General features: G+C 41.7%; 1 protein-coding gene across 11 annotated transcripts in view; it reads right to left on the reverse strand.

Annotated features, from left to right (window-relative positions):
• Positions 1-8393: 8393 nt before the first annotated feature.
• The window catches only part of SEMA6D (sema domain, transmembrane domain (TM), and cytoplasmic domain, (semaphorin) 6D), a 569283-nt gene continuing 563651 nt past the window's right edge, over positions 8394-14025 (reverse strand). For 5 of the 11 annotated variants that reach the window (XM_012728612.1, XM_012728608.1, XM_012728609.1 and 2 more), the window contains 2 exons: positions 13804-13971; positions 8396-12056 (listed from right to left, as the gene is read on the reverse strand). In XM_012728612.1, coding sequence (XP_012584066.1) covers positions 10768-12056; positions 13804-13971 — 1457 coding nt within the window. In that variant the 3' untranslated portion in view covers positions 8396-10767. Of the gene's footprint in view, positions 12057-13803; positions 13972-14025 lie in introns of all 11 variants that reach the window. The other 6 variants (XM_004687833.2, XM_004687831.2, XM_012728615.1 and 3 more) reach the window with 4 other exon arrangements.

Consider the following 14025-nt stretch of genomic DNA (forward strand, 5'->3'; position numbering starts at 1 on the left):
TGTCAGGGTAACTTTGTTATGATGCAGAATGTTCTCTTACTGCTCCTCTACTTTCCACTAGTTGTACACAGTTCCAGTTTTCCTTGTCTCCTGATACTCCCATCTCACTTTCAGACTCCTTCATTGTCTACTTTCTCATTGAAAGCCCGTAATTAATTCTGTCCCTCCTGAGCTTCAGGAAGCTGCATTCTGTCCTAGGAGAATGTAAGAATTTGGGATGATGTTTTGCATTTCTAAGCACACCACCTCCCCCCCCTGACTTTTGCTCTCTAAGTAGTAGATGCTTTCTATTGTGGTTGGAGAGGAATTCATTCTCCCTAGACCCCTTGTTTCTTTTTTCTTGTTTACTTCAACAGCCTGGGGACTTTCTTCATAGAGATCTAAAATTCAACTAGTCTGCCAAAGGCTTCTTTGTTCCATTGTTGTTTTTAGGAACTATGGATTTTTGTTATTTTTTAATCAGATGTGAACAGAACTAAACAGTTATTTGACAAAATTATACAGGGATTATCTTATAGATTTCTGTCAAACAATTAACCTTAATCCTTTTATGTATTTTCTCTCAGCTACTCCCTAAATATATTGATGTCTGAGTATAAGAGAGAAGAAAAGAAGCAAACAATATGATTACTAGAAAAATAATATCAGATCATTCAAAAAGGATAACAACAAAATCATAAATCCTGGCCATTTTCAATTCAGGTTCAGGGAAATTACTTAGTTAGCCAGGTCTGGCCAGATTCAAATCAAATAAGAATAAGATCTACAGAAGCAGATGTCTCAAAAAGTTGTGAGCAGTGTTTCCTCAGTGGGCCTAGGTCTTGCCATTTTAAAATACTGGAACTCTAGAAGTTAAAATTATTAAATGGGGGATTATTTCCACGTGTAAGATGAGAAAAGCACTTTTTCTTCCAAATGTTTCTCGACTCACCAATGAAAACTAAGACATCTGGCTACGTGATTAAAATGTTCTCAGCCATGGGGTTAACTTTGTGTATAGTGACTTCTTTTGCATCTTGCATTCATTCTCTGAGGATAAGAACTTTCTAATGAATCGTCTTGTTTATTGACATTTCCGTAAGTTAGAACAGTGAAAAAATATGACATGCAGGGCAGTATCTAAATGCCAATTTAGAAGTTGAGTTCCACTTTGGCTGACTGCACTGTGTTAAGATTATCTCCAAAGGCCTTTTATCTCTTTCTCTTGGTCTACAGATACAATAGCAAGGGGGAGGATGGGGTGGACAAAGACACTTCTTCAAAAGGAAAACTTGTTAAATGAAGTAAATTCTCTTTTTAAAAAGTTGATGGAGACCCTCCCTGGTGGTACAACGTGTTAAACCACCACATTATGATCTCTTGGAAGCCACTGCAGTACGAGTTCAATTCCCCTCAGGGGAGCTGACCCACAAGGGGTGGTAGACCTCTCCTGACCCATCTGCTGCTCCCCTCAGCAGTGTCTGTTCTGCCTGTCCTGTTTCCCACTCTGTTGGTGGGGAGCTGACCCACATAGCATGGCAGACCTCTCCTGACCCACTCACTGCTCCCCTAAGCTGTGTCTTTTCTGCCTGTTCTGTTCCCCACTCTGTCTCTGGTGAATCCTCTCATTCACCATACCTCTGGCCTATATCCCAGTTCTGTAAGCATAAATAAATAAATCTTTAAAAATAACGTGGAGGGAGAGGAGGAACCACAGGGGATTTTTAGAAAGGGGTGTGGCTTTCCTGACAGCTTTCACTGGGAAGCTGTCATGAGAGGATTCTGCTCTAGCAATTACTTCCTATTTTCACAAGTTGTCATTACCATAACAATCTCATTATGGTACCAGTTTTCTATTCTTTTGCTGTCTTGCTTTCTGTTTTTCTGTAATCCCAGAAGAGAAAACAGGGTGAAAATGGGATTTTATAGCTTTCTGTGTCCTTGCTCTTGAGTTTGGAAGGGCAAGATTAAGGAGGCTCCTGCTCTGGGCTCCGCCACGATCTGGAGCCTTCTCAGCTGCTGCCGGGACTTCTTTACCGGATGCCTAGTTCCAGCCCTTTGAGGTCTCTTTTCTGCTTTTTGGTATTTTTTCAATTCCCATGTTTTATCAGTTCAGTCCTAGCTTCTCTAGCTAAAAACACTTTAGAAACCAAAAGATGAATCAAACCTCCCAGGAGTTTTATTTTAAATAGTGAACACACATCATCTTTTCTTGGCCCCACAAATTGTCACAGGTGCAGTTTCTAGGATATTTTTTCCTTTATAAAAGAAGCATACAATCAAACTTCAAAAGATTTCCCCCAAGATATATGTTTGAATGAAGCACATTATAAAATGTTAGCTTTAAGGATTATGTCTTTTAAAAATATTTTGTAGGTTTATTCTAGACTCCTTTCTATATGTATATAGATACATTTAAAATGGTTTGAATTCCATAGCTTGCTATTTTTCATTACACAAATTTATGACAAATATTTAGATAAACTAAGCAAACATCAAAAATTCATTTTTTCCCCTATCTTTCTGGAAATAGGGAATTAGAAATGATTGCTTAGAAACTCCTGGAAATCAGATGGACCCGTTCAGGGAGCAATCTGAATAGGCCACCAGCAAGTCAGGTTGAATATTAACTTGTGATTTTTTTTTTAGGAGATTCTTTTTATTTATTTATACATATAAGAGCTCAGGTCTAGGCCAGAGGTGAGGGGGTGGAGTGAGACAATTCACCAGAGACAGAGTGGGGAGTAGAGCAGGAAGACTGATGAAGTACACTGCTGAGGGGAGCAGCGGGTGAGGAGACGCCAGGATCAGATAGATCCCTGGCCAGGAATGGAACTCAGGCAGTCATGGCTGGTGATAACTTGATAGCACTGAGACTTAACCCTGAGCCCATCTGGGAGACTCTGACTCTAAAGTTTTGAGGTGATTCCAGTTTTACCAGCTGCTGGGGCTATGTACTAGTAAGATCAGTGAATGGTCCTGTCTCTCAACCTGAGTGTGAATTTTGCGCCTTTACTCCAGTGTTCACAAACATTTGAGGTTCTCAATTTGCAAAAGACTCTGAGGATTCCATTTCCTTTTGACAGTTTCTAAAGCTGACTCCCAATCTCATGGAATTCTCCTTTGAGAATGGCTAAAGAATTCTATAATCCTCTTATTTGTATACCTGATTTGCAAATGCTAAGGAGAGTTATATGCTTCTACTATGCTTATTAGCATTAACAGTTGCAAATATCTTGCCACTTCCTTAGGATAAAACTCAAAGACTGTTACCAAACTTGTTTGGTCAACAGACATTTTCCATGTGCTTACTCTGTGCCTCACAGCAGCGTAGACATCTCAAGTCCTCATATAGTTTTCATTTAGAAGAGAGACTGCAATACGGTCTCCTTCACAATAAAGTGGTGGCCAAGTTATAACCACGTTTAACTCCCAATGTGCAAGCCCAACTCAGTAAGGAGAAATGTCAAAATATGACTAAAGCAAATTCTCCTCTGAGACTTTCTAAGCGTCCACAGAATGCCTAGAATCTTGGGTACAACTTGGAAACACCAGGTTAGTGTTTTCATCCTCTTTGGCTATCTTTAGCCTTCACCATGTTACTCAGTCCATGGATTTTTTGATTTGGTGTGCTCATGATGGTTGTCCAAAATGCGAGTGATTTCACGGAAAGTTTCATCTTTCACTGGCTGTTTGGCATATACCCTTAGGGACCGTAATTATTTTACTTTTTGTGTTTCTCCTCATTATACATAAAGTGCTGGAGCGAGGCCATCCTTTAAGATTGAACACTGATATTCCCTTTCAACCTTTCCTTTAAGATTGAACACTGATAGTCCCTTTCAACCTTTCAACTATGTGGATCAGCTCTGACCTGTGAATTGGCTGTCATCTGTGTCACAGTCCTACTGACCTCAATTTCTGTACATTGAAAATGGGAATGACAAATCTTATTCCTTTTCAACAAAGAGCATGTTGAGGATGAACTGAATAGGGTTCAAAAGCACCAAGAAAACCCAAAGAGAAGCCTGACCGTACAAGCTAAGTACAGATACTGTTTCTGGCCAATGGATGTCACATACTTTCTGATGGAGGAAAAGAGTAGAAAACTTGAGGGAGGTATCACAAAGTTGGAACCTGACTCGTGCAAGAAGGGGACGGTGTGTGTGGGGGAGCATAAGGAACTAACATGACCATCAGCCCAGTCATAAAAATCAAGACCCTTAGTGCGTAGGTTCAGAATTAGAAGTCAGGTTCAGGAGCTGGACAGAGTACATTTTTGGTCACTTGGTTGTTTTTCTGACAAGGAGACTAGCTGGGAGTGGAGGGGAATGATTTGATCTTCTTCAGATGGCAGAAGCATGTCCTCCTGGTACCTGGCCAGCCCCTTGGCCAGCTTACATGGGGGGCTGCCCTATTTTCTTAGCCTGTACTTATAACTTAGTTATTCTACCTGCCTTCAAAACTGCTGCTTCCCAGAGTAACTTAAATGGCTAATCAGTGGGATTTCTGGAATCAGAGCACAGTTTTTAGTTGTGGTTAATTCATTTTCTTTGTGTCTTTTAATGTCTTTCTAAAAGCTCCAAGATCTCTAACCCTACTTCTCTCAGATGGCATCTAAGCACTTATCTTAAAGATTCAAGATGTGGTTTCAGGTGTCTGTAAATTCCCTGAAAAGGAAAATTAAATTCAGCTCTCAGTCCAGTCCATAGCATTCATTACATTATCAAAGGTGTCCCTGGTCAAAAAAGGCTAAGACCTTCTAATGGGAAAAAGGAGAAGCTGTACTCTTTAGAAAGGAAGAAAAATCACTGAAGCCAGGAAAAGTGGCATAATTGCCATAATGTATAATAAACATCAATTTAATAGAACTAGACAACATAAATGAAAGAGACTATTATGGATCCTCCCTGGTGGCACAAGGGGTTAAAACACAGCACTGTGAAGCTAGCCTTAGTTACTTTAGCATGAATTTGATCCTAGGCCTCACATGGCATGGCAAACCTCTCCTGTCTCACCCACTGCTCCCCTCAGGAGTGTACTTTGTTAATCTACCTGTTCTGCTCCCATTCTGTCTCTGGTGAATCTTCTTATCCCCTGCACCTCTGGCCTGTACCCCAGTTCTGTATGCATAAATAAATATTTTTTTTTTAAAGATTTATTTATTTATTCATACAGAACTGGGGTACAGGCCAGAGGCTCAGGGGCGGTGAGAGGCTTCACCAGAGACAGAGTGGGGAGCAGAACAGGCAGATCGACGAAGTACACTGCTGAGGGGAGCAGCGGGCGGGTCAGGAGAGGTCTGGCTCGCCATGTGGTCTCCTCCGGGGCAGGCGGCAGGCGGGAATCGAACTCATGCAGAAGTGGCTTCAGATTCTCAGTGCTGCGCTTTAACCCGCTGCGCCACCAGGGAGGGCCACATAAATAAATATTTTTTAAAAGAAACTGTTATGCTCAAGATGCCCAAGAAGAAACAAAGTTGAAGATACATTTCCCTTAATTGCTTTTACTTCCTTCATTTCTCCAAATTCTAAGAGTTTCAGGTGACCTTCTGCATGTCAGTGAGACCGCCCTTCCACCCTCTTCTCTAGCACAGCAGGGGAGTACCATCTTCCAGAGGCTTCCTGCAGCTGCAGGTGGGGTTCAGAATGCCAAAGTCAGGATCCTTGATGGTAGCAGTTTTGCTGCCTACACAGCTGGTGTATTGGAAGTTGTAAACCGGGTAGACTAGAGGATGCCAGGATAATAATAAAAAGAACCCGATCAGTAGGGTGTCTCTATTTTTTTGGTTAGTATCTCTTTTGCTGTAGAGAAGATTTCAGTTTGATGTTATCCTAGCTGTTTATCTTTTCCTTCACTTTCTTTGCTTTGGGGGACGTGTCTCCATGCTATTCACAACAACATGGATGGAGCTAGAAGGGATTTTGCTCAGTGAATAAGCCAAAAGGAAAAAGAAAAATATTGGACGGTTTCACTTAGAGGAGAAATATAGGGGAACCAATGAAGGAATCAGGAAAATAATAATATTATTAATTTTAATAATAAACCAAAATTAACAGGTAATTGTGTAGATCAAAAACATTTTTCATGGAGGGGGTGGGGAGAGGTATCAGAACAGGGGAGGGAAGAGCATGAGGGGCTTTGGTGATGGTGCACGGGTGATCGGTGGTGGGAATTTCACAGGGACTCCACCTGGGAAAGCAGATTGTACAAAAAGTGAACAAAGATATAAAATCTATCTGCATAAATTATATATATATATATATATATATATATATACAAAGAACCCCTGATGCCACTGAAGGACACTAGAGTGCAGAATCCCTAGAGTGGTCACTGTGGAAGAGAACAAGACCAACAGTAAGATGGGGCGTGTTGTGGCTCCACGGAGATGCTGGGGAACTCTCTGAGAAAACACAGCTGCTGTACAGATGTGGGTGAGCTTCAGCCAGGAGGGTTGCAGCTATGCCCAAGAGCACAGGACCCCTGCAAACACTCCTAACCTCTCGCTCCAAAGTGGCATAACACCTCACCATCTTCAAGAGGCAATGAGAGCAGTCAATGGATCATTCTATGTGAGAGAAAATCGGATGGAATCATTTCTTTTCAGTATCTGGGGCAGACAGCTCTTAATATTTTGTGTTCAACTGTCATAAATGAATGGCATTGGCCACTCACAGGACTCTTTCCATAAGAAAGCAAAAACAAGAACTGGAAGCACTATTTACAATAGCAATCTTGGAAAATGACCTAAGTGCCCAGTCAGGTGAGTGGCTAAAGATGTGTCTATCCACTGCTCGGCTGCCATAGAAGTTGAGATCTTGTCATTGCAGACAACATGGATGCAGCTGGAGGGAATTTTGCTAAGCAAGACAAATCAGAAGGAGAAAATCAAACGCAGGTGATCTTGAGCTCTCTCATGTGGAATATAATAAGCCAAAGCAAAAGAACAATGCTAAAGCAAAACAAAGCCTAGAAATGTGACTGCAGAACTGAAGTGCTGGCACATTCCCGGGACACCCCTGAGAGACAAGCCGTGGAGCAAGGGAAGATGCTGGTGTCCATTGAACAGCCCTCTTGCTATTTATTAATAGTGAACAAGCATGATTGATTGTGACAATGCAGGAGAAAGGGGGCCCAGAGGAAACAAAGGGTATCATTTTATGGGGAACAGGACTTTAAAGGGATCAAAGGGTATCCATTATATAGGGAAAAGGGGAGGACATGTTGGCCACGTATACATGGAGAACTTCCCATGCAGATGCTTGGTGTAATTTCCAAGCTATTCCCAGACTGTCTTGGACCCTGACCACACAATCAGTCAAAGGTTACCTAGGCATCCCAGGCCACCTCGTGATGTGGTGGTGGTCATTGTCTCAGGGCAGTCATGCGGGAGTGCCTTGTGCCTTATCCAAATCGTTTACACACATAGGTACAGAAAGAGGCCATGGCACTCAGATGCAGAGGCCCCAGGTGGTAGAGTCCACACAAGATTACCAGGAAGGAGACGGGGAGGGTGGAAGAGAGGAGGGGCCCAGCAGATGATGGTGGCATGTTGGCCAGTGGGGCTGAGAAGTTGTAAACCAACATTGCCTCAATAAATAAAGTTAAAAAAAAAAATAACAGTGGAATTGAGAAATGCCTTATGTCAAATAGCAAGAAGTGTTCCCAGGAACAGAGCTGGCCAGTTGCAACCTTGGAATCAAGAGACATTACAAGTCTCTCATAGGAATACAAATCACGAATTTTAAAACTTCTGTTGAGCTAGATACATGGACAATGGGAATCGCTGGTTGTTTGCCTGAGGCTTGACTACTGATGGAGCACAGTTCATCTGACTTTCTGGAAAGTTTCCTAGTTTTTTACAGGGGCTCTGCCCATCAGGATTAGCCTCTGAGGAAAAAAGGCCCCATCATCATGATCAGGTAGCAAATATTCCACATCAGAATATTTGAGTGGTTTTTAAAAGAAACACACTGTTTCTTTTTGATTGGAGGTTTTGTGTGTGTGTGTGTGTGTGTGTGTGTGTGACATTTTAGGTCAGTGCATGGAGCTCATCTTTTTATTGTATTTTATATTCTATTTACATTATTGTTCTTTTTACAATGTTTACCTCCCCCCTATCATCACCATAGTCCCCCCACGTTCCTCGTTCCTCCCTCCTTCTGATCCCTCTGTCCCCCTCCCAAGTAGGATCTCTCTGGTTTTTGTTTTGTTGTGTTTTGTGTTGTAACAACAATACACTCCCCGTACCACCCCCCCCCCAATCTGGCCCTCTTAAATTCCTCCTATAAGTGAAACCAATCTATATTTTTCTTTTTCCTTCTGACTTATTTCACCGAGCACAAGAATGGAGACTTTTTTTTTTTTTAAAGAAGGGATGTTATAAACCTCTTCAATATCAAGAGGCAGGATATAATGATTTGTATATTTTATTTTGACTTTACATGCGGTGTTAAAAACCCAAAGTACATATTATTTACACATCCACAATACAAGTTTACAAGATATCTATACATGTTAAAGTACTCTATAAAACAGTATAGAGCCACTTCACTTTAGGGTTACTTTTTATGCCGTACCATTAAAAAAGATACAATCTGTGTTTACCTTTGCACAAATGGATAAAGCATTTAAAATTTAAATTAACAGGATAGACTAGATTTTATGTTAGAAATTTCAACATAAATACTGATAGAACTCACATTACAAACTACAAGGCAGCACAATGTTACAAGATGTTATCCGGGATCACATAGAGTTACTGTTCCGTTTTCCGCGCCGGGATTAATATTGGTAAGGTGAATTCAAACACGCTTTGTCGGCGGTGGACTGAGTAGTGTTTATCGTTGGTTGGTTTAATTTATTATTAATCTGTAATATTTTAGTTGCAAAGCTGAAGTGCTTCAAGAACAGAAGTTTTAGCTTTTGAGCTTGCAGACATCAGGGAATCATGTTCTTTATAAAACAATATTCTCAAAGAAAAAGAATAGCTGTCTCAGTATTCTACATTCTGTATAAAAATGCTCTGGTCTCTGCCACCCATCGGCCCCCAAGGGATCATGTCATCAGGGTTATCGCAAGACATCAGCTGAACTTACTGGTCTGACTAAGTCAGCAGCATTCCTCTGCCTTGGTACTTTCTAGATTAGGTTCGATAAACCGTGGTGTGGTGTTCAGCACATTAACTGAGACAGACATCGGGCTGCGCATCATCAACTGTGAGTGGCTTCTGCAGAACTATGTGTAACTGATGCTAGATGGTTTCCCCGGGTTCACATTACCCGGAAAACCTCATTTGACTTCACATTATCACTGTGTCATCCTCTGGAAAGCAGGAATGGAATGTTTATCATGGCAAAGGATAGAATGCTGCTATTTGGGTGGATTGTTTGACGATTAATTGTTCTAGGTGGTTTTATAATGTTTGAAAAAGTCCTTTCAGGTGCTGGTTGAAAAACATTTACAACTGGCACTCAGTATATGATGTGCTATACTGGAAACACGTGACGTATTTTAGAACTTCTATCATTCTCATGAATAAGGCACAAAATGCACAGATTCAGGTAAACTCACATGTAATATTTACAGTATATTGTCATTACCTGCATGACTTAGGAGAAAATTCTCACATAACACAACATAGACAACATGATTGCACCTCTCGTAGGTTTTCATAGACTGTTCCTGTTAAGCCAATTACAATGCCTTCACACTCCCTTCTTTTGTCTTCTGTTTTGTTTTGATCTTGGGGATAGGGGTTGTTAAAGGAAGCCAAATATTACTCCATAGGAAAAAAACCAAACAATCCAAATAAAACCGTATCAGTATCCAAGGTGATATAGAATGACTTGGGCTTGGATTCACAGTGGACAGATAAGTTTCACTACTGAATACTGGTGGATAAATCAAGGATACCTCTTAATATCTCTATCGCCTTTAGCTGGCAAGACTGTAATAGAAGTTTTAATGAATAGCAGCACAGAATTATCTAGAAACCCTTACATTCTAGCATTGGGCACCATGGTCAAATTGGCCTCGATTTTACTTCCTTCTGAAAGCTGGACCCAATGGACTGCTGTGGGAAGAAGTTATTGTCTTTCGTTCAGTCATGCTCAATGTAAACAACTCCATAGCACGAAAAGATGTGGTGGGCACCTACACAACTCCTAGTGGGTACAGAACACACAGACACATCCACACGCACACAGAGGCACACACCCACACACACGCAACACAGTTCATTGGTGGCATGAAAAAAGTGCCACGCATGAAAAAAATGCTACAACTTGGGTCGAAGACTGAATTTTTCGCAAATTGTTTGGTAATCTACAAGTTCTTTTCTTTGAGATATTACCATTGTTTTTGACATTTGTGCAAGAGGCAAGGTGAATGCATACATAAGAAAATGTTCACATTGAATGGGAAGACCACACGTAATGGCAGTCTAAGTTGAACCCATTTTCAAGTATTTGCTCACAGATTCTTCTGAGTACTCTATCAGCTCTTTATACCGTTAAGATGGCCCCTCAGAGCTATACATCTCTTTAGCTTCAAACAAAAGAAATGGAATGACCAGCACCTTCCTTTGTTTTCAGACAAGTACACAGAAGCCTTGTTGCAGTAGCTACATGTGGCAAGTTGTGATGTTGCCAAAGTTAGACGTTTCTTTGGCCACTTGGCTCTCTTTAAAATACAAGCGAGTCTCTTGTCTTAGGGTACCATTACAACAGCATCCTCTCAGGACATGGACAGAATAAAGCCACACGGGGATAGCACACTGGAGGCCTAGTAAGTGTATTTGTTCAGTGGTCTGACAGAAGTGGTTTGAGGAACAAATGAAGGCTTTGGTGGCACATCTGGTTTTAAGGACGGTGTCCTCTTTAGTCCCGTCCTGGGAAGGGTGCCGTTACTGGTGTAGCTGCTCTGTCTGGAGAGGGAGGGCTGCAGATGAACACTCACTGGTGTCCCCTGAATATAGTCCACCTTCGCCCCTGTGGGGGTGGGCATGTACCCGCCACGGTTCATACTAGGCTGTCTAGATAACAAAACACCATTCGGTGAATTTAAGTTTTTAGGCATTGCAGATATAGAGTGCCTCTGGGAGGAATTTTTGTGATAACCCCTTTGTCTTTCCAGAGAAGTCATTGGGACTCCAGGAGTGGTGGGGACGTCCACTCGCTTGGTTGGGCTATTTCTGGGGAGAGTGGAAGGAGGAGAGTATAGTGATGCCTCCCGGTTGGGGACCTTGGGTGGGACCTCAGACAGAGGTCCCACAGGATCCAGCATTAGGGTCGGGTGGGCCATTTGGATGTCTCCCATGATGGCCTTGGGGTTGCTATTTGGGTCATTTAGGTGTTTCAGCAGATCATTGAGGGTGTTCCTGGAATCCACAGAACGCCGGTGATCTCTTTTACTGGATGACTTTGTAAGAGGGTGGTCAATGTTTTGAAGCTTCTTTTCAGCTTTGTGAGCATTGGAGTTTGAGAAAGATGTGTTGTAATCATGGGTCGCATTAGGAAGAACAATGGCACTGGGGATATGTCCGTGACTTAAAGGGGAGTGGGGTGGAGGACTAGATGGGAAGAACTGAGGAGTTTCTTTCCTTGACGCCCCATGGCTGTGGGCCTTCTCTGCATGGCTCTTCATGGCCTGTAGGGTCTTCTGGTGAAGCACAGGTGTAGACTCAGGCGTGGGGAGGGCTGCCAGCTCGGGAGGTTGGCCTCGATGGTCCATCACCATGGATTTAGTATCCCCGTTGGCTGGCACCTCTTTCCGACTGGTCAGCAGGTTGCTATACAATTTGGGAGAATCAATATTCTGTTGATATTCCTTGACCGGGCTGTCAAAGAGACCATTCAGTTTGGCAAAACTTCCACTGGAGTCAGTGCACGACTGGGCAGATTCTGCATCTTTGTGAATCTTTCTGTTTTTCCGAACAAACATGTCACGATAGCAGTATACTGCCACCCCTGCAATGAATGCACCCAAAACAAAAGCAGCAAAGACACAGGTGATGAGGACATTCATATGGACCATCTGGTTGGACTCTCCAGACTGAACTTCCCATCGGACACCTGCAATAGACACACAGCAAGAGTCTGAGTGAAGCACTTCTTGCAACCAGTATAACTAGAATGGCTTCCACTGAGGCAACACTACCTTCACAAGGTCCATATGCTTATCTTGAAGGGTCAAGCAGACTCTAAAGTTCCGTATGTGCACGTGTTTGTGTTTTTCCCCTTAATCACAACAGGATCTCTAGACACATCTGATTGCTGCAAATGCCAGGAAAATTGGAAACTCCCACTGATCAGAACTGGTCTTCCCCTCAAGTCCTCTCAAAGAGTTGTTATGCAACATTAGCCATCTTAAGCGTTTCTACCCAAAAATCAAAGTTAGAAAGTATGTATTTTCTAAATGGCCAATTTTAAAGTCATAGAATGTCTCATGCTTTTTTCTTTATTCACTAATCATGATTAAAGAACTGAGTGTGTGAACTGGCATAGATATATATTATGTCAAAAGAATTATGCTAACATAATGATACTATCTTAAGTATAATAAAAACATAATCTGTTCATAGACCAAAGTGTCGGCGTGGTCACTGTTAGTCACAGTTATGGGCTTTCATGTTTGCTTTGAGTTTTTTTTTTTTTTTTCCATTCCACCTTAGGGTGAAGTACTCTTGAATTGCCTGCTATGAAAGAAATCCAGATAGCCTAAGAAAGGAGTAGTATAGTACTACACATTAGTTAAGTAATAACACTACGATATCTTGATGTATATTTAAGAGATACTTAAATTAGACTAGAAGAAAAAGAGTTCATTAGTTGGTCATATTGGGATTTTTAATGCAACCACAGACATCTAACAGTCAATCAAAGAAATGTTAGTTCAAGAGGTATCCAAGTCTGTTACATGCTACAAATACAGCTATCCCAGAGTAAGGTAAGTCAGAGTGGTTTGGGAAATTGTGTTGCTAAAGGTTAGTCCTGATGCTTTTGTACATTAGTTGTTTTTAATTAGTGTTCAGGATAATGGAATTCAGTGGTGCTGTGAAAGTCAGAGAAGGACAAGATGAAAGAAATGGTATCACTAAAGAAAACCAAGCAAAAACCAGGATTATAAACCTGTTTACAGTGAAAACATATAAAAGCAAAATCAACAGATGTAAATCATAAATGACAATGCAATGCCATACAACTGACTGGAAACCTGATACCATAGTTTGGTAAGTGCTAAAGAACAGATTATTTCCAGAGTAATATATCTAATAAGCTAATTCAACAGGCAGCTATTTTATAACTGCTCCCATTAGCGGCTGAAAATGGTAGTTATGGGCAAGCATTCTGCTGCATTTTATTGCTTGGTGGCATTCAAGCACCTCACATATCCTTTTCACATTACATTTTGAATTGCAACAAAACAATAGGCTGGGAAAAGATTTGAGATAAAACAGCTGATATCAGGATTTTTGCAATTAATGAGTTTTGGGTTTTTGATGTTGCTGTGGTGACCCTCAGAAAGCGCTGTTATCCAGCAGACTCTCAGGTTCTTCAGACAGAAACCAGCACAGATTAGATTGTCTGAGTGGCTGTTTCACCAACCCTTCCTTTAACAGCTTTCCACCTCTTTCATCTTTGAAGGAATGCACTCCAGTGTAACCACAGAAAGCTGGGGTGACTGCGACCAATGTCGTGGCGGGGACAGCAGTAGGTCTGCTTCGACTCCCTTCTGCAGAACTCTCCTGCACAGCTCTTCAGAGATATTAGGAATCAGGTTTCCACTCAGTGAGAGATGAGTTCCCTGGTGAGGCCTTACCCTTTGGGATACCTGATAAAGGATCAGTAAAATCAGAAGTGATTGGGTCATCTTGAACTATAAATTTCCGGGAGCTCGTCAGTTTAGGTCTCCAGGTATCAATCACTTTAGGGGTGATTTCTGGGATACTTGCCATTGTGGTAACAGAAGACGAAGATACCTCCATGTCTGTGGTGGCAAACAGATTTTTATTAACGTGGGTAGTGTCGGCAGATTTTTCTG

This window comes from Condylura cristata, unplaced genomic scaffold, assembly GCF_000260355.1.
Source record: "Condylura cristata isolate star-nosed mole 26May11 unplaced genomic scaffold, ConCri1.0 scaffold00023, whole genome shotgun sequence".
Classification (NCBI taxonomy): Eukaryota; Metazoa; Chordata; class Mammalia; order Eulipotyphla; family Talpidae; genus Condylura; species Condylura cristata.